A 27,201-nucleotide genomic window follows, 5' to 3' on the forward strand; every position below is an offset into this window, starting at 1 on the left:
TCTCAGCATTCTTCAGCAAACACTCAGATGAGGCAGGGCAGGACTGAGCTGCTCGAACCGGTCGGACAGGTAAGGAGGGCTTGTTGACACCGTTATATTTGCAGCACGCATGCTCCCAGCGCCAGTTCCTGCTCATGTCCACCTTTTCTCGGAAGGTTTAGCTGAGGCTCCCGGGTGGATCGGATTAGCGGAGGGGACATCGGATCGCCTCCTGTGTGCACAGCGGTCCGTTAGAGACATTCCAGGACCTTGAGGGGAAGGGAAGAGCGCCCGCGGGGGTCTGCCAGGTGAGAAGTTCCAGGCAGCCAGGCGATCGCCATGCCCAGAGCTTTCTTGGTGAAGAGAAGGACCCCACCGCCTGTAGTCCGCAGCTGGGATGAGCTCCCGGACGAGGAGAGAGCGGACACCTACATACCAGGTAGGTACAAACCTCTGAAGGATTACAGATCGCAGCATGTCACCACGAGGCTTGTAGTGCCACCCAAAGCCAACACATAAAATTCCTTATCCCAAATGTAGATCTGTGTGTCCCCATCCATGATCGGTATGTTGTGTGTTGGCATTTTCTGGATCTTCTACCCTAAATATAATGGCGGTATTCCTATAGATCAGGGTTTCTCCATTGTATTACAGCACATGCCCCCTGTACCCCCTGAAGGGATGGCTCACCTTCTTCCCAATGTATTTCTTAATGGATCTCTGCATTTCTGTAGACATGAGGCTCATTTCACAGCTAGAACACTCCAGAATAAAGACAGTTATTTAGAATAAAGTGACAGTTATTTTCAGCTGAGTCAAGATTTGAATATTACAGTTTCATGGCCTTAATACTATTTGTGCTAAAGCTTTGTGAATTAAGCCTGTGGTGTCCCTTACGTTTTTAAATCTAAAATAACTGATTTATAATTGGCTGGATAACCTTTCAGTAAATAGAGGGATAATTAATCAGAAGCCCCTCTGGGGTACAACTGGCCCTGGCTGTACTATAGAGAACCATAGAGGAAGGATCCATCAGAAGCCCCTCTGGAGTACAACTGGCCCTGGCTGTACTATAGAGAACCATAGAGGAAGGATCCATCAGAAGCCCCTCTGGAGTACAACTGGCCCTGGCTGTACTATAGAGAACTATTGTGGATGTCTACATCACCTTACTGCTCTCTGCTGACCATCAATCTGATTGTAGATCTACCAACAACTAGTAAAAGGAGCTTTTCTGGTTGGACCCAGATTGAAGTAATGGTCTACAGGGCGGCAGGCCCTACTTTACATGGTTTTGGTCAACGGGGTTTTGCAGAGATTGTACAATCAGGTTGTAAGGTGTATGACATGCTGAAGATACTGGTGGTTTGCCCTGGATTTATTCAGTATAATCTGCAGAAAATTGTACATATTAATATTGTAGTATGGGGCGGGAAGGGTTATGGAGGAAAGGTTCAGATTGACTGAAAGGTCTAGCTCAGCTTTTCTAACATGGAAGAACCACTGGAAAACCTTTTTGGCCTCAGAGAACCCCTGCTAATAATTACTATATCTACAGCCCATGGTACATTAGTGTGATGGACCTAAAGAAGAATGCTCCTTGCATTTAGGGCCAGTAGGAAAAAAAAAAAACACCCTTTTAGAAAATCACAAAGATCATGGGTGTCATTAGTTACTCATATGAAAGGCAGAAGTTGCTCATTGCTCAAATAACCCCTAGCAACCTCTGGAGGAACCTTGGTTGAGAAAGGCTGGTCTATGTTCTTGCTTAGAGGATTTAGAGGTTGTATGCTCTTTTGAAGGTAGCACATGCAGAAGATAACAGGCTGCCCTTGACTTCCTTAACGTTTTTTGCCTTCCTCCTGGATCAACTGTGGGTTTCAACCTGACTAAGTAACTATGTAATATAAGACACACTAGGGGGGATTTACTAAAACTGGTGAACACAGAGTCTGGTGCAGCCATGCATATTATTATTATTTTTATTTAGTAACCAATCGGCTTCTAACGTTAGCTTATTAAATTAAGCTTTAAAAATAAAACCTTGGAGCTGATTGGTTTCTAGTTTTAGTAAATCCCCACACTAAGCTTTAGAAAATGTACCTTTTTACAATTGTATTATTTCTGGCAGAGGTTGAGTAGATGAGATATAAACTTTCTGGGACTTTTAGAAGTGTCCCAGGTGCCATGTTGGGTGCTCCTGTCCTGTGTTTGTCCTGGGAACAATGAGTCCCATTTAGCCCACAACCCTTGTATTCTGCCTTGACCTGAGTGCCTGCAGTGAGCCTGGCCAGGTGTGAGCGTCGCTCCGGCCCCAGGCAGCGCTATACTGGCACTGTGTGCTCACCAAGCTGCCTTCCCTCTTAATCTAACGGAAAACTCCACGCCATCACTTCCAAAGCACGTCCTATGTGTTTGCTTTATGCCATTGACTTGTTAATGAGAGCCTTGTACGGTGAGGTTACACCCTCAGTTCAAACACTGCAATGGGAGGAAAAGAGACTCACCTGCCTCCACCTCCCCCTCTCCCTCCACCTCTCCCTCCCTCTCTCTGCTGATTGTTGCTGTTGGGGAAAAGGGATCAGCTTTACATATTTGCCTTTCATTTGAGAGGAAGGAAAAAAAAAAAAAGCTTTGAGTAACTGTTCCCTGCAGGTGATAATAACCCCTTTTGTGTGTTATCTGCAGACAGTATAGACTGCATCTTCAAGTATGTGACTGAGGACAGCTTGAGTAACAGCAGCAGTGGAGGGGACCCAGGAGCTGACAGTCCAGAGAGGGCCAGCAGTGACTCCAGCCTCTGTAATGGGAGTCTCACCACCCCCAGTAGCCTTGACCAGTGTGGAGATGCCTTGTCCCCTGAAGCAGAAGGAAGCAGCCAAGAGAATGCTGAAGAACAGGCTTTGGACCTTAAGCGATCAGCTGTCAGACCCAAAATAAAGGTATTTCTAATAGGTTTTTAGGGGTTAAGGCAAATTTCCAAACTCATCACTGCAATTATAAAAAGACAAGAATCTCTGGAGGCTGTCATCATCAAGACATGTTGTCAATAAATAGATCTAATGGTGGCCATACACACTTCCATAAATGATCAATGTGGATTTTGATCGATAGATGGAAAATATGATTGTACGTTATCAATTGCATTTCTGTTTTCACCATGCAGCCTCATAATCTAATTCAGGGGTCTCCAAATTTTTTTAATCAAAGGGCCACTTTACTGTCCTTCAGACTTAAGGAGGGCTGGATGTTGGTGATAGTGGGCAGAATAATACCCAATCATTGGCCTCAGTATGAGGAATAGTGCCCCATTATTTGTGTCAGTGGGAAGAACAGTGCCCCGTTATTTGTGTCAGTGGGAAGAACAGTGCCCCGTTATTTGTGTCAGTGGGAAGAACAGTGCCCCTTTATTTGTGTCAGTGGGAAGAACAGTGCCCCATTATTTGTGTCAGTGGGAAGAACAGTGCCCCGTTATTTGTGTCAGTGGGAAGAACAGTGCCCCGTTATTGGCTTCCGCAGGAAGGACAGTGCCCCATAGTTGGTGACTGTTGTAGGAATAGTGCCATGTATCAGTGAAAGGAAGACTGCCCCAAGGGCCAGAAAAAGGCAAGCAAAGGGCTGCATCTGGCCCCCGTGCAATGGGTTGGAGACCACTGATCTAATTGATCAAAACACGGTTGAAGCATCTCAGTGCTGCTTATCAATACAATGTGATTGATAATTGTTCACTCTTGTTGATTGACTCCTTTTGATCGACTTCAATCTAAATTGAGTCTAGATCAATTGGAAGGCAAATTATCCATACTTCATGGTTTGCAAATTAAAATTGATTTGAATGAAATGCACAATAATCGTGTATTAGAATCAAAGTGTGTAAGCCACATAAGACAACTCTTCCCACCTACAGTTACAATGTGCCTTTTTATTACAGTGATTTTATTTTAATTATTTTTTTTTTTAATTACTATTATTTGAATGCTATATTTCCTATTAGGGTAACATTATTTTCAAGTTCCTTGTTTTATTTGTATTTAGATATGTCTGTTTCACACACAGGGATAGTTAGACTTTGAGAATAACATCATACTTTTTCTATAGGCTTTGTTTTGCAATTCTCTCTTCTTTTTTTTGTTTATATTATGTTGTATTTGCCTTCAGCACAGATGAAGGAGGAGTTGTGAGCCTCAAAATGCATTGGTGATAGCTTTAGGCTGGCCATACACTGGTAGATTTTCATACCATAAATCTTGTTAGCACATTGGATAATGCCATCAGAGACTTGGTGAATGTGGTTTTGAAAGTGCTTCCAATTTCCATTTTAGATTTTGGAATGAATGGAATTTTTCAAACAAAAACCACATACAGGCTTAGGCAGGCCAAACATGCAGTTTTCTTTTCTTCAACCATGGGTTGAAGGAAAAAAAACTGCTTGATTTCCTCCATCAACGCTGCAGGGTTTCCCCTCTCAGAATAAAATGATTACTGCTGGTGGCTATAGCCGCTGGCAGTGATCGAAAGACAAAATCCTGAAAGGCTGGTTGGGATCGATTGACTTCAGTACAAACGGCCTGCCTGTAAATGGATCGAAATTCAGCTCCTGCTGAACAAGCCCAATTTTGATCTGTCTATGGCCAGCTTTAGAATTTCAATTGTTCAAGGAAAATTTACCACCCTGTTTCTTTTGTTACTATGGTTGAAAAGGATAGTTGATTTGACTCCATTAATTATTGGAAAATTGAACAAACATTCCAGAATTTTTTTTTTTTTTAGTAATTCTACCCATGTATGGCCAGCATCAGACCTGTGTTCAAGATAAATAAACTAAAGCCCCATACACACTATTAGATTTTCTGCAGGATTTTTGTCTTCAGATTTACCAAAATCATATAATATTAGGTCAAACCTTAAGAGTTTCAATTTGTATGCAATCAGGCAGGCCCTTGCACTACATGGTTTTGGTAAATCTGAAGACAAAAATCTGCAGAAAATCTAATCGTGTGTATGGGGTCTTAGGTTGGCTTCACACGGTCGACCTGATCAGGTCCACCTGTTAGTTTTTCGACCATCAATTGTTCTCTATGGAGCGGCGGATGTCAGCGTACATCCGATCGGATCAGATCCTGTCTGGCAAAAACAGATGACTGGGGAATCCATTCTCCATCCGTCTGAAGGATCGGATTGGATGACAGTTGGATGGGAATGGACAGGCAGCCTCTTTCCATCTGACAGTCCCATAGAGAACAGTGGGACCATGTCCGTGTCTGCTCTGTATACCGGAGCAGACATGGACCTGTCCTCCTCCTGCTTGGTGGGGATCAGGGGAGAGATCCCCCCCGCAGAGCAGGCAGATGCGCTTTCTAGAGTCCGCACCTCGTGAAAGGGGCATTATGCTGATCATACAAACCGTTGGCTCTGTCATACTTTTTATATACTATTTTGTTCGCTCCTGGTGCCCACCATGGATACAGGTAAAAGCTGCCTGTAGAACTTTACACCCAACCTCTCACCTATCAGGGGGTCCAGCATTCCACCAATACAGTTTTTGATTGCTATTACTGAACAACATCTGCAGCATACACTAAGGGGTGATTTATTAGAGTGAATTGAAGCTTGCTCCTGACATCCACTCATGTGAAGAAATTCCTGTTTTTCAAATTCTCCTGCATACAATTAGTAGTTTGAGGCTAATGCAGGTTTACTTTCATGAATAACAACCTAAACCCTCTTGCACTTTTTAACTAAGGGAGTCAAATATCTCTTATGTCTGGTATGTAAAGGAATATAACTATGCATAAAGTAGGGATGGGGAACAATGAAACAAAATTAATAAAGAAAAAATGTTTTTAGATATCTCTTAAAAAAAAAAAAAAATGTAAAATATTTATTGGTGATCACACCATTGATGCAAATTTTTTACCTAATTACAATTATATTGGAAACTCTGCTCATAAAGGTTGTGTTGTACTGTATTTGAACAGTGAAAATTGTATTTTTGCTGGATTTTGTCAATGGAATAGCCTGCCATGACTTGACTGCTGACTTTTAAATAGATTTTTTTTTTTTGTGTAATTGTAAATTTAAAATGATTATGAGGCTTTGTTTCTGATACTTGAGTTGAAGGGTTAATAATTCCCTTTTTTGAGTCCATTTTGTGTTTTTGTTTTCATAGAAATTCTCTTCTTCGCTTTGGGATTCTATGATGTGGTCAAACAATTATTGACTGACTTATTTTTATAGTGGTATCTATAACACATTGAATAAATATATATTAATTATTGGTGCCTTGTTCCCAGCAGCTGCTATGTAGAGTGATTTGTATTACTAGTTGCTTTTGTAGTTTTTACAGTGTCAGGAAATTGTTTTGTGGAAGAGGTAAAAAATGGATAGCTACTAGTTAATTATTCATCTATTTGTGATCAGGAGAATCAATGTGAAACTGCTACATGTATAATATTATAGTCTTGATGTTTCTGAAGAGTTGGGTGTCATTTAGATACAGAGTTTGTAAAATGTTATGTATACAGAAACCTTTTCTTTTTAATTTATTACAAAGTATCCAGTACTTCTCTGCAGGGAATTGGTGTTGGTGGATGAACACTAGAGCCTTTGATCACTGTGACAGATATGTTTTCCTTTTACAATTCAGTGATCAGTTAAAAAGGAACTGTTTTGCACATAGTTTTCAGCAGGTTCCATACTATTTCAAAACAGTCTGCTTGTACAAACACAATAAATAAAAAGTACAAAAAGAATACAACATGCATGTTGTTTAGTTTACAAATAAGACATTCCTATAAATTATTTAGCCTTTTAGCAATAAAATATATACAATACAACTGTAGGAGAAAATGGTTGTGTATTGAAAAAATAGTCAAATGAAATAAAATTATTTTTAGGTAGTTGATACATTGATATATCACTGATTTTTTGTTTTTTTGTTTTTGCCAAGTGCTTTACAAAATACTTAATGTAGAACTATAGGCAAAACTTTTTTTTCTTCATTTTGGATAGAGCAAGAGAGTGTTATAACCCCTGTCAGATTTTTCTTTTTCGCCATCTGTGTCCCAGTGCAGAGATTTCCCTTCACTTCCTGTCCCATAACCAAACAGGAAGTGAGTGGAAATCCCTGCAAATTGAATTCCTTGGGGACCCCCAGCTCACCCTAGTGCAGTGATGGCGAACCTTTTTGAGCCAGAGTGCCCAAACTGCAACACAAAACGACTTATTTTTTTCAAAGTGCCAACATCGCAATTACACCTGAATACCGAGGTTTTAGTTTAGAAAAAACAACTTGTACAGTTGTCAACTAATTAACAGCATTTGTTTAAAAAGAAAAACACAATAACAGAGCTTTCCATTAAAAATTTTTTTTTTTGGGCAGAGTATGGGCACTGAGCAGCGCTGTGGGCTGGATCTGTAGTGCCCACAGCGCTGCTCAGTACCCATACTCTGTAAACGATCCCTCCCCCTCCCCCCTCACACTGTAGGGCACGCGGGAGCAAGATTCTGGGTGGACGTCCATGGTATCAGCTGGGATGCGGTGTGGGGTCAGTCCCCTGTCGCTTCGGTGGTATTCGTAGATCCGAGGAAGGGATTTCCCTCAGCAGGCATGTCAGCAGGTGTGTCCACAGGGAACGTCAGATGCTCGAGAATGGGGGGGGCGTGGCTTCAGCGCTCGCGTTCGAAGCATGCATCACGCCCACTCAGACATGTCACAGCTAGCCCCAGAGAACTGTGAGAGATGTAGTTCGCGGTGTGGACAATTCAGTGTCTAATTTCTCAATTGTCACAGCGTGCCCACAGAGACGGCTCGCATGTCAGCAGCGGCGCGCATGCCATGCGTTCGCCATCACTGCCCTAATGTCTCCATTGGACTATTTCCCCTCTATTACCTTTTTGGAGACATCCCAAAATTTGGGACTTTCACTTTCAATGATAATGGTAAACAGGACGAATAGAGAGGGTGAATCTTCTTAAAGGAGAAGTCCAGCCCAAGCTCGTTCGGCTGTACTTCTCCTATGGATCACAGGAGTGCAATTCATTTTGCACTCCTGTGACCCCTTTTCAGCAGAGAGTGGACTGAAGGCCGCTCTCTGTTGACATCACAGAAATCAGGCACCACATCATCCCAACAATGGAAGTCTGGATCCGCCAGGTGCCTGGACTGATGCCAGTCTCAGCCTCTCAGCGAGCCGCCGAGAGCCTGAGACAGCCACTCCCCGCCCCCCCAAAGCTCAGCGCTCCAGTGAGCGTGGAGGAGCAGAGCGGAGAGATGCTGATTGACAGACAGCAGCTCTCTGCTTGGGAGAACTGAGCCATCGGCAATGTTTGATTGCTCGGTTCTCAGTGTAGAGGCGCCGGGGCACAGATGCAGCATTGGAACGATGCTGCACACACCTAGGCAAGTATGATGGGGGGGGGGGGGACCGCCAAACCCATACTTCTCTTTTAATGGGGGCACAGACAGCAAAAAAAAAAAAACTGAAAGCGTTCCAATTCCTCTATCCAAAACTAAAAAAAACAGCAAGCTGCTAAAACAGTTTTTACCTTAATGCAGGGAATGCATTAAGGCAAAAAAGATTTAACTTTAGAATCACTTTAAGATAGAACTATGGTCTCCCATTCAGGAAAAAAAGTGCTGCAATACTTGAAGGGGTTGTAGACCCTTGAGGTTTTTCACCTTAATGCATTGAGGTGAAAAACCTTCTGTAGTGCAGCAGCCCCCCTTTTACTTACCTGAACCCGATCGAAGGGGACGTGCACAGCAGCTCCAGCCGCTGTCTTGGGTCCCCAATGGCTCCCGTTGTTGTCAATCAAATCCAGTGACACGGGGGGCGGGGCCGAGTCCTGCTGTCTTTGTCAATGGACGCAGCAGCAGGACTCGAGCGCGCCTGCACGAGTGCCCCCCATGGCATGCGGCTCTCCATGGGGGCACTCGAGAAGAGGAGGAGCCAGGAGCGCTGCTGGGGGACCCCAGAAGAGGAGGATCGTGGCTGCTCTGTGCAAAACCCTTGCACAGAGCAGATAAATATGACATGTTTGTTATTTAAAAAAAAAAAACTTTAAAACCCCTTTTAATTATAAGTGCACTTGCTCATAGGGCTTGCTTACACTATGTGTGGTGATATGCATTTTTACACAGTGGATAAATGCCAGTCACCGCTAGGGCACATAGAAAACCATTGTTTTTAATGTGCCCTGTTCACACTACAGCCCTGGTATGATGTGTGGTGTGTTGTGGTGCAAAAACACATCATATCTGCATTTTTCTGCACTGCATTGGATGTCACCGCACAGCAGTGGGTTCAGGAGGGGTGGAAATGTTAGTTCACCTTTTTGATGAAAAGGTGAACATACTCTTTAATATTAAGTGAACCTGTTCCTTTCCCCCTCATGGGTACAACACTCTGCTTTATTTAGCAGGCGTCTGCAGATTAACGTTTCCAGATATGGTTCCATACGTCCAAGGTATGACAAATTATGTTTCTAACCTGACCGCTGAGACAGAGAACTGGTAGCTTTTAAACCATGCTGTCTCTGAGCACTCCAGTCTCAATTAATAATCGGGAACCAATCAGCAGGGTTCTTGAACATGTGATCACTGCGACGCATGAGGTTTGTTGGTAAACAAATCTCTCTCAGCCCCTGCTATCACAGTATTTTTTTTTTGCTGTGTGCACTTGTTGTGCAAACTTTTTTTTTTTTTTTACCTTAATAGTTTTTTTATTATTTGACTTTTTTTTTTTTTTTTTTAAATAAATGAATAACATTTTTGAGAAGATAAAAAAAGTCAATTTACATCCTGTAATCAAAAAAACAAACTCCAAAAATCTAAATGGGGTATTTATTAAAACTGTACTAGATAAAAATCTTAACCCCCTGAAATGGACTTTAATGTAGGGTGGCGGAGTGGATTCCCAATCACATGACTGCTGTGACTGGATCTCGCAGTGGTCACATAATCAGGAGGTTGTCTCAATGGCTTCCAATCAGAAGCTGTGACTGAGAGCTGTTGGAGTCAGCTCAGTCAATGTGCTGTGAACGCGCTCTCAGCACACAACCAGTGCTGGATTTATAAGGGGGCAAAAGGGACTATTGCCCCAGGCCCCCCTTCCAGAGGGGGGCACAGACTTCCCTTGTTAAAAAAAAAATTGCTATACACACTACTGAGGCTTCAGTAGTGTGTGTATAGCAAATTGTCCAGCCTCAACCAAGCTCAGGTCATGTCTCACTCCATCTCAACAGACAGTTTTACATGATGAAGGGCTTGATTACATTCCAGTTGTTAATGTAGCTCCTTAAGCTTCGTACACACGATTGGTTTTTCGACAGACAAAGCGCCAGAGTTTTGTCTGAAGGGCGTGTGGCGTGAACTTGTCTTGGATACAAACGGTACACAATTCTTGGCCAACAAACAAGAACGTAGTGACGTACTACGTGAAGTTTCAGCTCTTGAGTGCCACCCTTTGGGCACCTTATGCTAATGTTGTGTTTGGTGAGCAGTGATTCCGAGCATGCGTGTTTGTACTTTGGACTTTTGTCTGACGGACTTGTGTACACGCAATACGAAAATCTGACAACAGACCATTGTCCGGTGAAAATTTACTATCCTGCTAACCAACATTTGTCGGCGGAAAGTTGGACAACAATTGTCTGATGGAGCGTACTAACGGTCGGATTTTAGGCAAACAGTCTGTCATCACACAATTCCCGGCCGAAAATCCGATCGTGTGTACAAGGCTTTAGAGTATATTTTAGCATGATGGTCACTAGTTGTTTGGGAGAAAGATTGTTCAGCACATTGACACTGATAACAAATTATCTTTGCTTTGTGCACTGGTCCAAATCATTTGGAGGGGGGATTATGGTCTGCGCCTCTGTGGTTGTTTTTCAGAGGTTGGACTTGGCCCCTTAGTTCTAGTGAAGGGAACTCTTAAGGCGTCAGCATACCAAGATATTTTGGACAATTTCATGCTCCCAACTTTGTGGGAACAGTTTGGGGATGGCCTCTTCCTGTTTCAACATGACTGCACACCAGTGCACAAATCAAGGTCCATAAAGACATGGATGAGCGAATTTGGGGTGGAGGAACTTTGACTGGCCTGCACAAAGTCCTGATCTCAAACCGATAGAACACCTTTGGGATGAATTAGAGCGGAGATCGTGAGCCAGGCCTTCTTGTCCAACGTTAGTGCTTCTGGAGGAATGATCAAACATTCACATAGACACACTCTTAAACCTTGTGGACAGCTTTCCCAGAAGAGTTGAAGCTGTTATAGCTGCAAAGGGTGGGCCAACTCAATATTGAACCCTATGGACTAAGACTGGGATGCCATTAAAGTTCATGTGTGTGTGTAAAGACAGGCGTCCCAGTACTTTTGGTAATATAGTGTATCACTTCCTTGTTGTTTGTCAAACACCTTCTGAAAAGTGATCCACCGCAAATCACTTTTCAGAGAAGCAGCAAGGGCTGCCACACATAACGAGCCCTAACTGACATATGCTACTAAATATGGTCTATGCATCAATGTCCTCTGGTCATGAAGGGGTTAAGGTAAATATTTGTAAAAAGGGATACCTGTACATTTAAAAAAATCCATCAAACATCCAACAGGACTGTGTTTATAATAATGGAAATCAAGGAATAACCCAGATCTGTAATCTATGCTGCCTTCTACAGGACGCCATTGTGTTTCGATCCAGTCCTTATTTACTTGTCCATTGTTTTAGGTCACCAGCGGAACACTCAGCGAGGATATTTATAGCTGTGACATCTGTGGTAAAGGTTTCCGCTTGCAGCGCATGCTTAACCGTCATCTCAAGTGCCATAACCAGGTTAAAAGACACCTCTGCACCTTCTGTGGCAAAGGGTTCAATGACACCTTCGATCTGAAGAGACATGTAAGGACTCACACAGGTAAGCACATTCTAGCACTGGACTTTTCTTTCTGCTGCCCTCTGCAGGTCACACAGGTTATGACGCACACTGTTCTCCATTAACCCTCTGCACACTCTTAGGGCTCATGCACACAGGTGTACACTGTGCTGCATTCTGTCATTTATACAGATCTGAATGCAACAGTATTATATGTTATGGGCTCATTAACATATCTATATTTCAGTGTTTAGCTGCGTAAACCAAAACAAGAAAATTCTGCCTCCCCAATCTGATTCTCACCGTATTTTACACTGTATGGATTTGTGCAAATGTTTACATGCGATGCATAGAACATAAGTAATCCATATAAGCCTCAGCCCGATCTGAAATGTAACATGTAGTTGTCGCTCTTCAGTCAATCTCAATGGCTGAAGGCCGAGGTCATTTTGCACCTGCATCACTGCTGCTGAATACAAATCGATATGTACATCTCGCCCTGAATGAGTCATTCATACAATGGGACAGGTTCAGCATGACATCAGCCCTAAAGTAGAAGTATGGGAATCAAAAAACCAAACATCTGTAGCCTGCAGACTGCAGCATCAGGCTCTAAGCTCAAGAACTGAGCAATGCAAGCACATGATCACTGATTGGTCAGTTCTCGGTCAGCTGTGAGTAAAGAGTAGTGACTGTCAGTCGCTGCTCTCTACTCATATACTTTCAGTGCTCATTAGAGTACTGGGCAGGGAGGAGGTGGGAGTGGCTGACTCCGGCTCTCAGTGGTGCAATGAGAGACTGAGCCAGCTGCTGATAAGGCTTCTGGGTGATTCCCGACAATATGGTAGTGATCCACTGAGATCCTGGACTGGGTCTAGATGTCAACCAACAGTGGGCTTTAGCCTGCTATCGACTGATTCTGGGTCACAGGAGTGCAAAATTAAGGGCACCCCCTGTGACCCCAAAGAGAAATATGACCAAAAAAGCTTTGACCATACTTCTCTTTTAAGAATGAGATGCTCAGAATCTGCATCTCAACTCAAATAGACAGACAAAAGTACGTGTATGTCCAATTGAGTTGAAATGAAGTACAGACCACGTTTTACTCAAGATCTTGCTGCGTAAAATAGAGCTGCAATAGTATAAGGCAGTGTGCATGGGGCCATACACATCTAGCAAAAGTTTTCATTAAAAAAAGGGATTTTGGGCTTGCATATATTACAATATATTCGATAAAGCTGGCCCACTGCACGAAAATTATTGCCCTCTAGCCAATTTCTACTTTACCCTTTTATGTGGAACTACAAGTCCCTGCAAATAAATTCTGTGGGCTAGTGTTATGATAGAGGAGATTGATCGAACAATCTTAACGTGTATGACCAGAAACCGCACCCCCCCCTGGGGGTTTTACACTCATATGGAGAGAGAATTACCTTCACTTCCTGTCATGTTAACCTTGTATCAAACAGGAAGTGAGAGGAACTTTCCCAACAGTAAGGCCTCATGCACACTGGATGTTTTTGGCTTCAGACCAGTGGCGGCTGGTGGTGTTTTTTTTCGGGGGGGGGAGGGTGCATGGGCGTAGCATAAGGGGTTGCAGGGGTCACAATCGCAACCCCGCCCTAGCTCCAGGGGGCCCCTGCAGCCTTCCTGTCATATTATCATATCCTCCACAAAGTCCAGCTCCGATCTGCCCTAGGGCCCCACAGCCACGCTCCAGTACTGGGCTTCCACTTTGCCTTCCACAGTCCACACCCCTCTGTTCTCATTGGCTGGGGAGAAGCTGTTAAACATTTCCTGAATAAAGAGGAGCATGGGGTGAGAACAGCCCAGGATGGGGAAGTGTCTGTGCTGTGTGCTGGCAACATGGAATGGTAACCGAGCTCAGTGAGTTAAGATGAGAAGAGTGCCGTCCTGTAGCCAGGATGGGACGGATGTTACTGGTGGGGTAAGACACCACTCAGTGTCTCCTAGTCACCAGCTGGGATTCTTTGTACCTCCCACCGGGAGATGTCTACTTACCCCACTTCCCTGACAACTGGGGAAAAGGCACACACCTCCGGGAGGTGATCTTCCCCCAACACTGACAGAGAAACCTTCAGAAATTGCTAAAACAAATCCATTAACATCTCCTCCTGAGGGGCTGCAGGCTCCAGAATTTGTGTTGCATGGCTTTGCCCCCCCCCAGATCTAAGTTACGCCCCCCCCCCCCCCCCAAAGTCCCCAGACCACCCTGGATGCTATGCCCGGCTGCTAAGCTCCTTTCCCATTACAGCACTCTATACTGCTCCTCCTCCGCAGGGCTGAAATCACATTCCTTTACAACACAGCCAGTCAGCCACGATCTTCACAGGGTGTATCTGCCTACTGCAACTACTCTGCCATTCTGACCAGAGAATTTCACAGGTCAGAAGGGCAACATAAAAGCCAGATACACCCTGTGAAGACTGATAGACTGTGTGTAAAGGAATGTGATTTCAGCCCTGTGGGGGGCTGTATACAGTGCTGGGCTGGGAAAGGAGCTCTGCCACGTGACCTGCCAAATGTGATCCATGTCCTCTGATTCTTCAGCTGTGATCCCTGTCCTCTGATGTAAGGAGGAACTCTGGGAACTCAAAGCTCTTAAGCCACTTTGAGTATCTTGGCGTGCGGTGGGTATATCTGCACGCACGGTGGAAGTGGCGGGTGGTATTGGGGGGGCCATGTCAACTTTTGCATCAGGGCCAACAAGCTTAAAGCTAAGTCTCTGGGGGGATGGCAAACAGTGGCACCACCATCCCCCCATTGGTCGGGTCCAGAGCACTTACCCCATCTATTGGCGGGCAGCGCTTCTCCCGGGCTTCACCGGCGGCTTCACCTGCTCCCTGCGGGCATCACGGCAGCGACGGTTTCCCTTTCCCCTGCTCTCCGCGGGCATCTCGGCGGCGGCTTCCCCTTCGCCTGCTCTGTGCGGCTTCTGTTTCCTCACTACTCCTTAGTAGCCAATCGGGATGCTTCTCTTTTCTGACAATTGGGAAATGGGTCTCATACCTGCTTCCTGATTGGCCGGAAGGAGGATCAGTGTTTCAATAGCGAATATTCATTTGGTATTGTAACACACCTGGGTGGGCTCGTAGCACAATGCTCTGCACCCCGAGCCCACCCTTTTTTGAACCCTATTAGAGCGTCTGACTCTAATTAGGTGCTTCAAAAAAACACCCAGAGTGGAAAGGGGGGGGGGGGGGGGTGGCGCCCGGGCACCCCTAATGGACAGGCCACCCCTGCTTCAGACGTTTTTTTTTCTGCAGCTAATAAACTCCCCAGCATGTTATCCTATGTGTCCATGCACACATGAGCTGTTATCAGAGGTTTTTGGCAGGCGTATTTTCTAGCTGGAAAAAAAACAGAACTATAGGGTTTTGAGAGGAGTTTTTCAGCTGTAAAAATGCTCTAACTCTGAAAAAAAGCTGAAAACAGCTTAAAAATGCTGAAAAATGTGGCTATTCTGCATTTATCAGTGTTTTTGAGCCATAAGCTTTTATGGGAGTAGAGTTTTGCTAAAAAAGTTAACGCTACAGCTAAAAAAAAAGCCAAAAAAAGGCCAAACGCTGTACAGCTTTTTACAGCTAACCTTACTGGCTTTTTTTAAATAATATCCAGTGTGTGTGTATGTGTGTATCTATCTATCTATCTATCTATCTATCTATCTATCTATCTATCTATCTATCTATCTATCTCTATCTATTTTTTTTTTTTTTTTTTAAATAAAGTTGGAAGTCTAGAACCGCTGTCAGATTTTATTACGGAGATACTTTAGAGCAGTAAGGTTGTGTGTTTATATCCCTCTACAGTCTATAGCTGTTCCTGCCTAAAAGGAATAACCAGATTTGTTTTCAAATTAAAGCGTATTTCCACTTTGGCAATCAAATTTGAGAAACCTCCCATAACTGTTTATTATGTGTTCCCATTCACACAAAATACCTATAAAATTATCAAAATGGCTTGAAATGTGCAATTAGGGGACAGATATTAACATACAATGTACCACCCAAGTCTTAAAGTGTTTGTTACTCCAACATTTCATGTTCCTGATATGTGCCTGCTGTACCATGTACTTCTATGAGACAGTATCATGTTCTCTTTGTCTTGATCCCTTTTGTGTGAAATCTCTGGAATTCCTGCCAGTCCCATTGCTTTCCTGTTAAAAACTGACCACACTAAGCAGGAGAGCACAACCTGCTCAGTTCTCTAGCTATGCTGGGAACTCTGTGCTCTCCTGCAATGATCCGACTTGTCCTGGCACGGCCTCACAGCTATTCACTGGAAAGCTCAGTGTGCTTCTGCTTCTCCTCCCCCAGCTCTTATGCAGCTGAGAACAGAGGGAAGGTACTCGCTTATTAAAAAAAGAGAAAAAAGGTATTTATAATTTATTTTTATTTCTTTATATTTCTACAAACTGTTTTGCCTTTTCATTTCTATTTTAAACTTGGTTGTTTTACAAGGTGATCGTTTACAATCACTTTCAAGATCTTTAACCATTTGTTAGGACAGTGCCAGTGATCAGTTTACAACTGATAAAGAGATCTGTCAGCACAATATAACCATGGTAATAATGGTAAACAAAACTTCTCAGCCCCCTCCTTAAAGGATAAAGCCTAGTACACACCACTAGTGTGTTTTTTGTTTTTTTTTAAACCTGACAGCTCTGGTCAGAGCCGCTGTACTAACAATCCAATGTTAGTACAGCAGTCTCCCCTGCTGTTGTGTTCTGACAGGGGGGTGACCCCCCTGCCAGAACACTCTGGTCAGCGCTCTCAGGCATTGGCAGAGAGCGCTGATCGGGAGTCGGCTGCTGGTTTTCCTTAACGGCCAGCTTCTGTAGGACCGGCTGCCATACACACAGCCTGGAAAGCATTGCACCCAAGATCAGTAGATCACTGGTGCCATGCAGGACTCCTACAGACTGCCGGTGTAAGCTGTCTGTCCATACATTGTACGAGCAGAGAGTTTTAGGAAGACAGGAAGAATTAGTGAACTACCTAGAGAGCTTGACAGTGCCCTGGTATTTCACTGAGAACTAGAAGCCGACATCCACAAAGGATGTAGTTCATTCAATTACAGAACTGAACATGAAAGAATGATGCGGCCATGAGGGGCTCCGCTGTTTTCAAATAGTGACAGCAGGTATGGGGAGAAGATCCCCCACCTGCTGTCACAGAGAGGACTTGGATTGGGGAGCGGCTGTAGGAGAGGGAACATGTTACATGTTCCACAGTTAAAACTAGTAGAACATGTAACCTGTTCCCAAAGGTGAACTTATCCTTTAACATTATATAGAAGGGAAAACCTAGGTAATATGATTAAGCAACTAAAAAGGTGAGGAACACTTTTAAAATATTTTTTTAAGCTATAATATGTGAATAGGAACATGTACTAAATTTAAAATAGGTGTTATCAGAGCTTTTTTTTCAGCTGGAACTTGGTGAAACTCAGTTCCACCACCTCTGGCTCAGGCCTTCTGCTCCCTTCTCACCACTATCACTTGTAAACACAGAAGTCCAGCTTCTGTGTTTATCAGTGACAGCCTATCTCCCAACAGCTCCCACAGATCTAATCTCTTGAGCGGCTCCCACAGAGTGCAGGATGGGGACAAGGAATATGAAGGTGCCCCGGGGCAAAGTGCACCCCTGAACTCTGCACTCTGTATGCAAAGCACCCCTTAACTCTGCACAGAGCACACCCCTTACTCTGCACTCTGTGTGTAACACCCCCCCAACTCAGCACTCTGTACGTAATGCACTTCTGGTAATGCACCTTTAAGACCCTTCCACTGTAAGTGAAATTTGGCCACACCATTTGATGCGGTTTGGAGTGTGTGTGTGTGTGTGTGTGTGTGGGGGGGGGAGTTTTGGAGAGTCATGGTTGAGTTCCTGCCCCTATTTTCTGAGAAAAAAAAGCCCTGGGTGTTATCCAAAATTGGCTGCAAAAGTGGAAATATGGTTGCTATAAAGCAATATTAAACACAAAACCAAAAATTTAATATGCACTGCTCAAAAACATTCAAGGAACACTTTTTAAAGAGTATAGCATCAAGTCAATTAAACTCCTGGGATATTGATCTGGTCAGAGGGGTTTGTTAATCAGTTTCAGCTTTGGTGTTAATGAAAATAACAGGTGCACTAGATGGGCAACAATGGAGATGACCTCCAAAACGGGAATGGTTTTACAGGCCACTGACATTTTTTCCCCACTCATCTTTTCTGACTGTTTTGCATTTGGCTAGGGTCAGTGTCACTACTGGTAGCATGAGGCGATACCTGGACACTATAGAGGTTGCACAGGCAGTCCAACTCCTCCAGGATGGCACATCAATAAGTTCCATTGCCAGAAGGTTTGCTGTGTCTCCCAGCAGAGTCTTAAGAGCATGGAGGAGATTCCAGGAGACATGCCGTTACTCTAAGAGAGCTGGACAGGGCCGTAGAAGGTCCTTAACCCATCAACAGGACCGGCATCTACTTCTTTGTGCAAGGAAGAACAGGACGAGCACTGCCAGAGCCGTACAAAATTACCTCTAGCAGGCAACTGGTATGAATGTCTCTGACCAAACAATCAGAAACAGACTTCATAAGGGTGGCCTGAGGGCCCAACATCCTCTAGTGGGCCCTGTGCTCACTGCCCGGCACCGTGGAGCTTGTTTGGCATTTGCCATTGACTACCAGAATTAACATTTCCGCCACTGGCACCCAGTGCTTTTCACAGATGAGCACATGTGACAGACGTGAAAGGGTCTAGGGAAGCCACGGAGAACGTTCTGCTGCCTGTAACATCGTTCAGCATTACCGGTTTGGTGGTGGGTCAGTGATGGTCTGGGGAGGCATATCCGGATGAAATCCTTGGACCCATCCATTGTCATTCCCTACACTGGTGTAGTGGGTCCTGGGTTCCTCCTGGTGCTATTTAGGGGGGGGCACATGGGGGGACAGGGACAAAAGTAGGGGGGCCAACTATAAAATGCAATAAAAAATATATATATATATATATATATATATATATATATATATATATATATATATATATATATATATATATATCTCTATCTCCTGGAGCCCTTTACTACTATCCTGCAATGAGACCCTTTCGCATGTTTTGCAGTGAGCCCCCTTCCTACTGTATTGTGGCCCCCCAGGATGGCAGAAAACAAGAGGTATGTCACCAACACACCAGGTAAATATAAGGGTCCAAAGCAGTGGGAGAACTACCAGGGCCCTGGTGTTCTGCCACTGTGGGGTTCCCCAGCCTCCTCTTGCTGTCCTGCCCCTGCTGTTGACAGCGCTTGTCTGGCGTCTGTCTCCTTGGCAGTGGCGGCAGTCTATTAGGATCTAGTGCTGGTGACATTATTGGTGCATGCAGGGGAAGGCTAGCACTATTGGTTGTAGGTTGTAGAGAGCTGAGCCCCCAGCTGGTCACTTAGCAGCAGTAATGCTGTATAACCTTCTCTGTTGCCGATCAGGATGTGATCCAGGTGATGCTCCCAGTCAGATCTAATAAACACAGTATTTATTAGAATCAACAGTACAACTATATATATATCCGAGTCACCCCTCGTCTCTGCCCCTACCCACATCTGGCCACCGTCCTTTGATTCCACCCCCTACCCACCTACCAGTACTGCCCCTTTTAGAGAAAACAGAACCAAGTATCATTTTTGTGGTGCTAAATCATTTGTATGGAACATGTTAATGATAAAAAGAAAAGCAGTAAAATAGATCCCCTGTAGCCAGGAACAATAGAATCCCAGCAATAGATCCCCACACAAAAATAGACTCCCCCAGCAACAATGGACTCCACCCCAACAACAATAGATTCCCTGCAGCAACAGTGAACTACTCACAACAAAATATCACACCCAGTGTATCACACCCAGTAACAAAGTAACAAAATATCCACCCAAGCAACATTAGACCCCCCCCAGCAGCAACAACAGATCTCCCAGTAGCCAGCGTCAATAGATCCTCTAGCGGCCAGTAAAAATAGACCTCTTCCTCAAAAGTGGATCCCTTCCATCAGCAATAAACCCTCACACAAAATAGATAGCAATAGACCCTCACACAAAATCAGATCCCCACCAGTGACAATAGATCCCCCAGCAGCCAACATCAGTAGACCCTCCAGCACACCCCATGCTATTACATACAATAAGTGCATATATATATATATATATATATATATATATATATATATAATATTAAGCAACCGTATGTTCAGCTGCCATGTGGGCTCCATGCCTGTATGGCTTGGGCTTTGATCACTAAAACCACTGTCATATTTAACATTAGATTTGATTAGGAGCATCACCTGGATTGCATCCCAATCAGCTGGAATATCAGAGAAGGCTCCACTGCTGCTAAGCAACCTGCAGGGAGCTCAACTGTCTACAACCATTAGAGATGGGCTCAGGCGTGTTTGAAATCCCACATGTCCGATCCCACCAGGAAGCCGACACTGCACACCGCTAATCACAGTGAGACATTTCCTGATCTGTGCAGCTGCGAACCGGGAAATGTCTCACTGCCTATGATTAACCGTGTGCAGTGTCAGCTTCCTGGCATGATCGGACACGTGGAATTGCAAACACGCCTGAGCCCATCTCTAACAACCAATTGTGCTGACCCTCCTGTGCATCAGCCCCATAAAGTAATAAGCACTGGGTCCTAATGTGCTGCTGCCATGGAGACAGCAGGGACAGGACAGCAACGCTAATAGTTCTGCTGCTGGTCCAAAGTGGGAGGATTCCCCCATCCACCTGTAAAGTGTAGATGGGGGAATTGGATCGTTTTTTTTCATTCAACCAAATAGTTGAATGAAAAAAGTGATCAATGTATGGCATAGGCGTGCGCACAGGGTGTGCCAGGTGTGCCTGGGCACACCCTAATCATGCTGTGCTGCACAGATTCCCCCAGCTGTTTGGCTGCAGAGGAAGGGACTGGGGAATCTTTTTTTAAAAGTGAGATATCAGGGGTCTGTTTAGACCTCTGATATCAAACCAAAGCCCCCAATGGAGCTCCTAAAAAATTGTTATAATAATAATATAATATATAATAATATTTAAATATATAAATAAAATTGTAAAAAAATAGTAAAATTGTAATAAACATAAATAATAACAAAAATTATTAAAATATTTTTTTTAATAAAAATAATTAAAAAAAAATTATATTTATATAAATATATATAACATACATACATACGTGTGTTTGAGCTTTGGGTGCACACCCTAATGCCATGGTCTGCGCACGCCTATGATGTATGGGCTGCCTAAGTGCTAAGACCAGCCATAGACAGTTTAAAATCTCGGCTGGTTCAGCAGGAACTAGCTGAGATGTAAACCATTAATGGCAGGCTGAATGTACCAAGTTGATCGTTTAAATTGGGTACAACCAGCCTGTCGGATACTCTTATGATTATCGCTAGTGGTTGCTATATCTTTTTACTGTCACTTAGATAATGGTAGGCTTTCCTATTTTTGCCTTTTGGGATAAAGGTTTGACATAAGTTTTTAAAAAGCTGATCGTTTTAGGCATCCATGCTAGTGTGTTAAATGATTTCCCTCATCCCCGTATCTGCAAGAGAGGTTTTCTGTTGAAAAACAACAGACTTACTGGCTGGATTACCAGATGAAAATATAAGAAAGAAAGCCACCACATCTAAGAATTGCCAGGCTGCAATACATTAAATGTTTGCTCTTGGGTTTCATACCGCTTTAAGACTGGAATATATCCATCTTCTTTGTTCTATTGTTTGTAAATCACTCCCACTGTGATCATGCCTTGCATGTGACAGATTTGTTTTAGAGATTTGCACACAGACACCGGCAGTAAAAAAAAAACATAAAGCCAGCCAATCAGATGAACTTCCTTGAAAACTGTGAGGAAAGGCAACCCTTGCTCTCTTTTTATCTTGCAGCTCAAGGTGTATTAAATGCTAAATGCCAGCACTCAAGTAAACTATCCCGTCCTGGTCATAATACTGATAGCACAGTGTATTGCCAGGCACAGCATTGCAAAGGTTACTTCTGGTACATTTCCCAATAAATTCCAACGTGGTCCTCTAACTGATCCTAAAGTATATGTAAACCCTCACCTTGTAAAACAACCCAATCAGTTTAAAATGGAAATGAAAGGCAAACATTTGTGTATAGATATAAGGAACATTATAAATACCCCCCCCCCCCTTTTTGAATTAGATATTATCACATACACTTTGTTTTCACCTGCAAAAGGCACTCAGAGAGCTGGAGAATGAGAATCAGCAGCACACTGGTCTTCCCAGTGGATGGCTATGCAGGAGAAGGGGGGGTTGGCGTGTCAGCACAAGTCTGATCATTGGAGGAGAGCAGGCTGAGTTCCTAGCATGTGATAGATTGAAGCAGTAGGTGTGGCGCTGTTATTAAACAATCCAATACCAGGATTCTGAGTGCTTCACTAGCGCACTCCAACCAGTGACTTATATGTGACCAAATAAAACAATCCTTAGTGCAAATAAATTATAAATCGACTGGTGCTTTAAATACAGCTAGTGTTCTAGCACAGGGGTCTCCAAACTATGGCTCTCCAGACTCCAGCTGTTCAGGAGCTACAATTACCATCATACTTGGTCATGTCTCCGGCTGTCAGAGTTCTACAATGCCTCATGGGGTGTGTAGTTCCGCAACAGCTGGAGGGCCATAGTTTGGAGATCCCTGTTCTAGCAGATTGATTAATATGCATACATATACATATTGTGACATAAGTGCAACCATAAAAAAGTGACTAGTGCTAAAGTGAACAAATTGATATACACATTCCTTTTATATAAACAGTCCTTTTTGTAAAAAGTGACAGGTGCTCTTCAATCGTGTATGCCTTTGTGCTGGTGCTCCTTACAGTGCTCCCCTATAGGTGTTGCACTCACCAGAGATATTCACCCCTCGAAGGGTTATTTCACATTCACAGTGTTTGCCACTGTGCAGCAGTTTTCAGATCCACACCTTTTAATCCTCCGTTTAATACAAGTGCAGAGAAAAGGTGTTCTCATAGCATAATACCATTTGCCAAAAGTTTTTTATTGAGTGTATACAGTTGAAAACATACTCAGATCATCTCTGTATGTTTAAAAACCAGGAAGCCAGGATGATTTGCGTTCCACAGCTTAAAACTGGAAGTGACGCATAGACGCTAGAAACTACGCCCTGCGCGTTTCGTCATCAAGACGTCATCTGTAGCGGACCATCTGATTTCCTTGCATAGCCAGAAGACTGGCCATGCTGTGCTCTCATGCCTAGTGTGGTCAGTTTTTAATAAGAAAGCAGAGGGACTGACAGGAACACCAGGGATTTCACACAAAGGAAGCAATACAAGGAGAACAGGATACTTTTCCATACAAGTACATGGAACAGCAGGCATATATCAGTAATATGAAATGCTGGGTTTACATAATCTGTGATGTGATTCTTGTATGCCTTCCTTTTGGTTATATTTGTTAGATAAGTGTATCTGTAGAGAAACATTTTAGAGTACAAAAGGAAAAAAGGGAATTGGCACCACAGAACCTCTAAATAATTATGGATTTCAGCTGAAGGTGCTGCTACTCAATCCTAGTGAATCACTAGTAGGAAATGAAAATGGACAAAAAATATAGAATAGATGGACAAATCTATAGAAGATCCACAATTGCATAACCCATTCTTAAAATCAACAAAGATGGACTCCTAATTATTTTTTATATATATAATATATATATATATATATATATATATATATATATATATATATATATATATATATATATATATATATTATATATAGAGGCACCTTCCTATCAATAGTCAACCTCTATTAAATATTTATAGTGCATATGGTGAAATGCAAGTGCACCCTATAAATGTGTCTATATAACAATAAAGTGCAAGTGCCATTATACTATGTGTGTCACTCTATATATGTGTCACCACAATATACAATATGAAGATTTCTTTACAAAGGAAATCTAATAACTGCAACAAACTGCTAATCAGTGCTGACAAAAAAGTGCATAAGTGAACATATTTTCAAAACTAAAAAACAAAAAAACATACAAAATAAAAAAGTCCCAAACTACAAAAGTCCAAGGGAAAAAAAATAAAAAATTTAAATCTCTCCAAATGCGTGTGGGCCACCAAACAAAATCCAAATTTCAATCTTCATGGAAATAAACTGTGATCCAAAAATTCATGTGTTCAAGTATCTGATGTGCTCCTTCATCAATAATGTCCTAAAATGACTCACCAGGGACTATGGCTGGTCAGATTATAAACCAGCAATAAAGCAGTGTCTGTATAATTAGGAAGATCCACTTTCCATTCTGCTGATTTCCATCATATCCACCCTTTAGTTTCTCTCCCGTGTTGAACAGCAGATACTGGTAATTATGGGGAAGAAAAAGAATACAAATCTCCATACCGTAATCCTCTTTTTTTAAAAAGGTTTTATTATTTAAAACTCAGTTAAAATACATTCACATTTCTTGAGTGTCAACCCGACACTAGGGAACAATCACGTGTTGTTACAATATATCTCTCTGCTCCTGGCTGTAATCCAAAGCTACCAGCCTTATCTAAGGTCCATAAAGACAGGGATGAGCAAGTTTGGGGTGGAGAAACTTGACTGACCTGCACAGAATCCTGATCTCAACCCGATAGAACACGTTTGGTATGAACTAGCGTGGAGACTGCAAGCCAGTACTTCACAATTGCCTGACCTCACAATTGCACTTCTGAAATGGTCAAACATTCCCATAGACACACTCCTTAAATCTTGTGGACAGCCTTCCTAGAAGAGTTGAAGCTGTTATAGAGGCAAAGGGTGGGCCAACTCAATATTGAACCCTACGGACTAAGACTGGGATGCCATTTAAAGTTCATGTGTGTGTAAAGGCAGGAGTCCCAATACTTTTGGTAATATAGTGTATATGACCATAAGCTCCTTGTAATGTTTTTTTCCCACTAAAAAGTATTGCATGTGGGTTTATGTACAGCTGTAAAGTTGTAATAAATGTTAATAAATAGTACTTTGGAGCTTCTTGAAAATACAAGAAGGTGTTTTATAGGTAGCCTGGTCATAGGGTTTTTTGATTGTATGTGTTCCCATTGGAGAGTTTGTTTTGTTTTTTTGTCACCAAGACAAAGGGATGAGAAAACCACATTTATTATGGTCACCAGAGCAAGAAGTGGGGGTAAATATTTCCAATTTTCATGGGGACACCTGATAACTTTCTATGGAGGGAATTTTTGTAGAGATTTTCTCTCACTTCTGTTGCATCTGGTGAAGTGAAGGGAGATTTCCCTTATGGCGCACCAACCAAAAAAAAATAGTATAGTAGTTTTGATCCCATACAAATGTATCAAAATCATATTTCTGTTTTTTATAAGTCCTTCAAAATGGCTTTGAATAACATTTACACTTTTTTTTTTTTTTATACAGGAATTCGTCCTTACAAATGTGAGATCTGCAACAAAGCCTTTACCCAGCGTTGTTCTTTGGAATCTCACCTTAAAAAAATTCACGGGGTGCAGCAAGGCTTTGCGTACAAGCAGAGGAGGGACAAGTTATTTGTTTGTGAGGAGTGTGGCTACACCGGACCCTCCCAGGAGGATTTATACCTACACGTTTACAACGGCCACCCTGGCAGCGCCTTTCTTAAGAAAACCACCAAAAAACTGGCAGCCCTTTTGCAACACAAAATTACAACGGTGCTGCAGGTCAGTCCCACAAATGAAGAAGAAGACGAAGAAGAAGAAGAAAATCAGTGAAAATGAAATAGACCTCGTGTATATAAATGTTTACATGGCATGTGAATTTTTCTAAATTTGTATATTGCTTATTTTATTACTTTGACAAAGGCAGAGGGATTTCTATTGTACAATATAATGAATTACTGGACACATTAAACTACTGATTGTTCATTATACCAATAAGGGCTACAGAATTCCTGAGAAGATGAATCCAGAGACTCTATACTGTACACACATGAGATAAAAAAAATCTATGCTGTAAGTGCCTCTGTAACTGCTGTTGTAAAAATGAGATTTATATTTACTTTGTAAACTACTAAGGTTTTTTATTGCATTCTTTTATATATATAGAACAGGTGCTGGTGCCTTTTAATAAATGAAAAGTTTACATTTTTTGTCTCCTTTTTTTTGTAATTCAGTCTGTGAGTATCAACATGTGTACAAAAAAAAAAAAGAAATAGTCTTCCCTATCCACACAAGTGAAGTGGATGGAGAAATCCTCCCGGCTGTGCTATTGTAGTCAGACGGTAGGGACTCCTCCACTGTCAGAATACACTGATCAGCGCTGCAGCTGCTAATCAAATGAATATTTCCCAACATTCCCCTTTGACGTATTGATTGATAGATCAACTTCTGTTGCAGGGGAACGGCCATAGATGATTTGAAATTTGGCCGGGCCCTGCTGAACTGGCTGAATTTTGATCCATCCATGGCCAGCTTAACCGTATCAAAAATAGGGGAGTTTACTATGCCTTTCTGTTCCTGTGACACAAGTAGAAAATTAGGGGAATGAGTGTCACTGGGACAGGGAAACAAGGACCACAATAACAACCTAAACAAGAAAAAAAATAAAAATCCAGCACTCCAACTGAACTTCCAAGATGACTGTTTTACTGAAGTCCCATATTAACAGAAACCCTTCCAATATAAGACTTCAGTAACTATCTACTTGGAAGTTCTGTTGAGTGTTTTTTTTTTTTTCTCTGTATATGCACGGGGTTACCTTTCAGTCAACCACTTAACCCCATAGATGGGCTATATAAGGTTTGTGCAGTGTGGATTGATGTATTCCAAGTAATGAAAGCATTGCAAAGGTTCCAAAATAGTACCACTCCACTTTTTATTTATTTATTTATTTACTTTTTGTATAATGGAAGCTCATTAAAATGAATGAAACAACGTGGTGGAAAACTGTCGCAAAGTAAGAGCCAAAGTGTCACAGGAATCTGGTAGGTATAATGAACTAATCCAAATGACTTAATAGCCAATAAAAGCAAATAAAAACAATGAATTGTCCATAGAGTCAAATAAAATCCGTTGACTGATTCTCTCTGTAGCAGCTGAGTGAGCATTAAATAAGCAACCTGAAGTGGACTAAGAAGAGAACACAAGCGCCAATCTGAGTAGCGTTTGTCATTTAATGAAACCATAACAAAATGTTACTCACAAAGGTGAAGTATTAAACAGCATGTAGCACTGAAAGGTTTCCCATCAGTGGAGTGGCGTGTCCAGAGAGTCCTAAGTGGCTGTGGGCTCCGAGGGTCGCAGCTAGTGGATTCCG

General features: G+C 42.7%; 1 protein-coding gene across 1 annotated transcript; it reads left to right on the forward strand.

Annotated features, from left to right (window-relative positions):
- The first annotated feature begins 82 nt into the window (after positions 1-82).
- Positions 83-26,030, forward strand: OVOL2 (ovo like zinc finger 2). The gene is made up of 4 exons (XM_073628167.1): positions 83-418; positions 2,668-2,921; positions 11,710-11,896; positions 25,330-26,030. Exons 1-4 carry the CDS (start codon positions 319-321, stop codon positions 25,656-25,658), a joined length of 870 nt encoding a protein of 289 aa, XP_073484268.1. The 5' UTR covers positions 83-318; the 3' UTR covers positions 25,659-26,030.
- The last annotated feature ends 1,171 nt before the right edge of the window (positions 26,031-27,201 follow it).

Source organism: Aquarana catesbeiana, linkage group LG04, assembly GCF_042186555.1.
Source record: "Aquarana catesbeiana isolate 2022-GZ linkage group LG04, ASM4218655v1, whole genome shotgun sequence".
NCBI lineage: Eukaryota > Metazoa > Chordata > Amphibia > Anura > Ranidae > Aquarana > Aquarana catesbeiana.

What these genes read in the sequence shown, in the direction of transcription:
- OVOL2 (XM_073628167.1), top strand. Translation starts at nt 319, where the DNA reads ATGCCCAGAGCTTTCTTGGTGAAGAGAAGGACCCCACCGCCTGTAGTC. An exon ending in AGCGGACACCTACATACCAG is followed by an intron (nt 419 to 2,667) that starts GTAGGTACAAAC and finishes TGTTATCTGCAG; the next exon opens with ACAGTATAGACTGCATCTTC. An exon ending in ACATGTAAGGACTCACACAG is followed by an intron (nt 11,897 to 25,329) that starts GTAAGCACATTC and finishes TTTTTTATACAG; the next exon opens with GAATTCGTCCTTACAAATGT.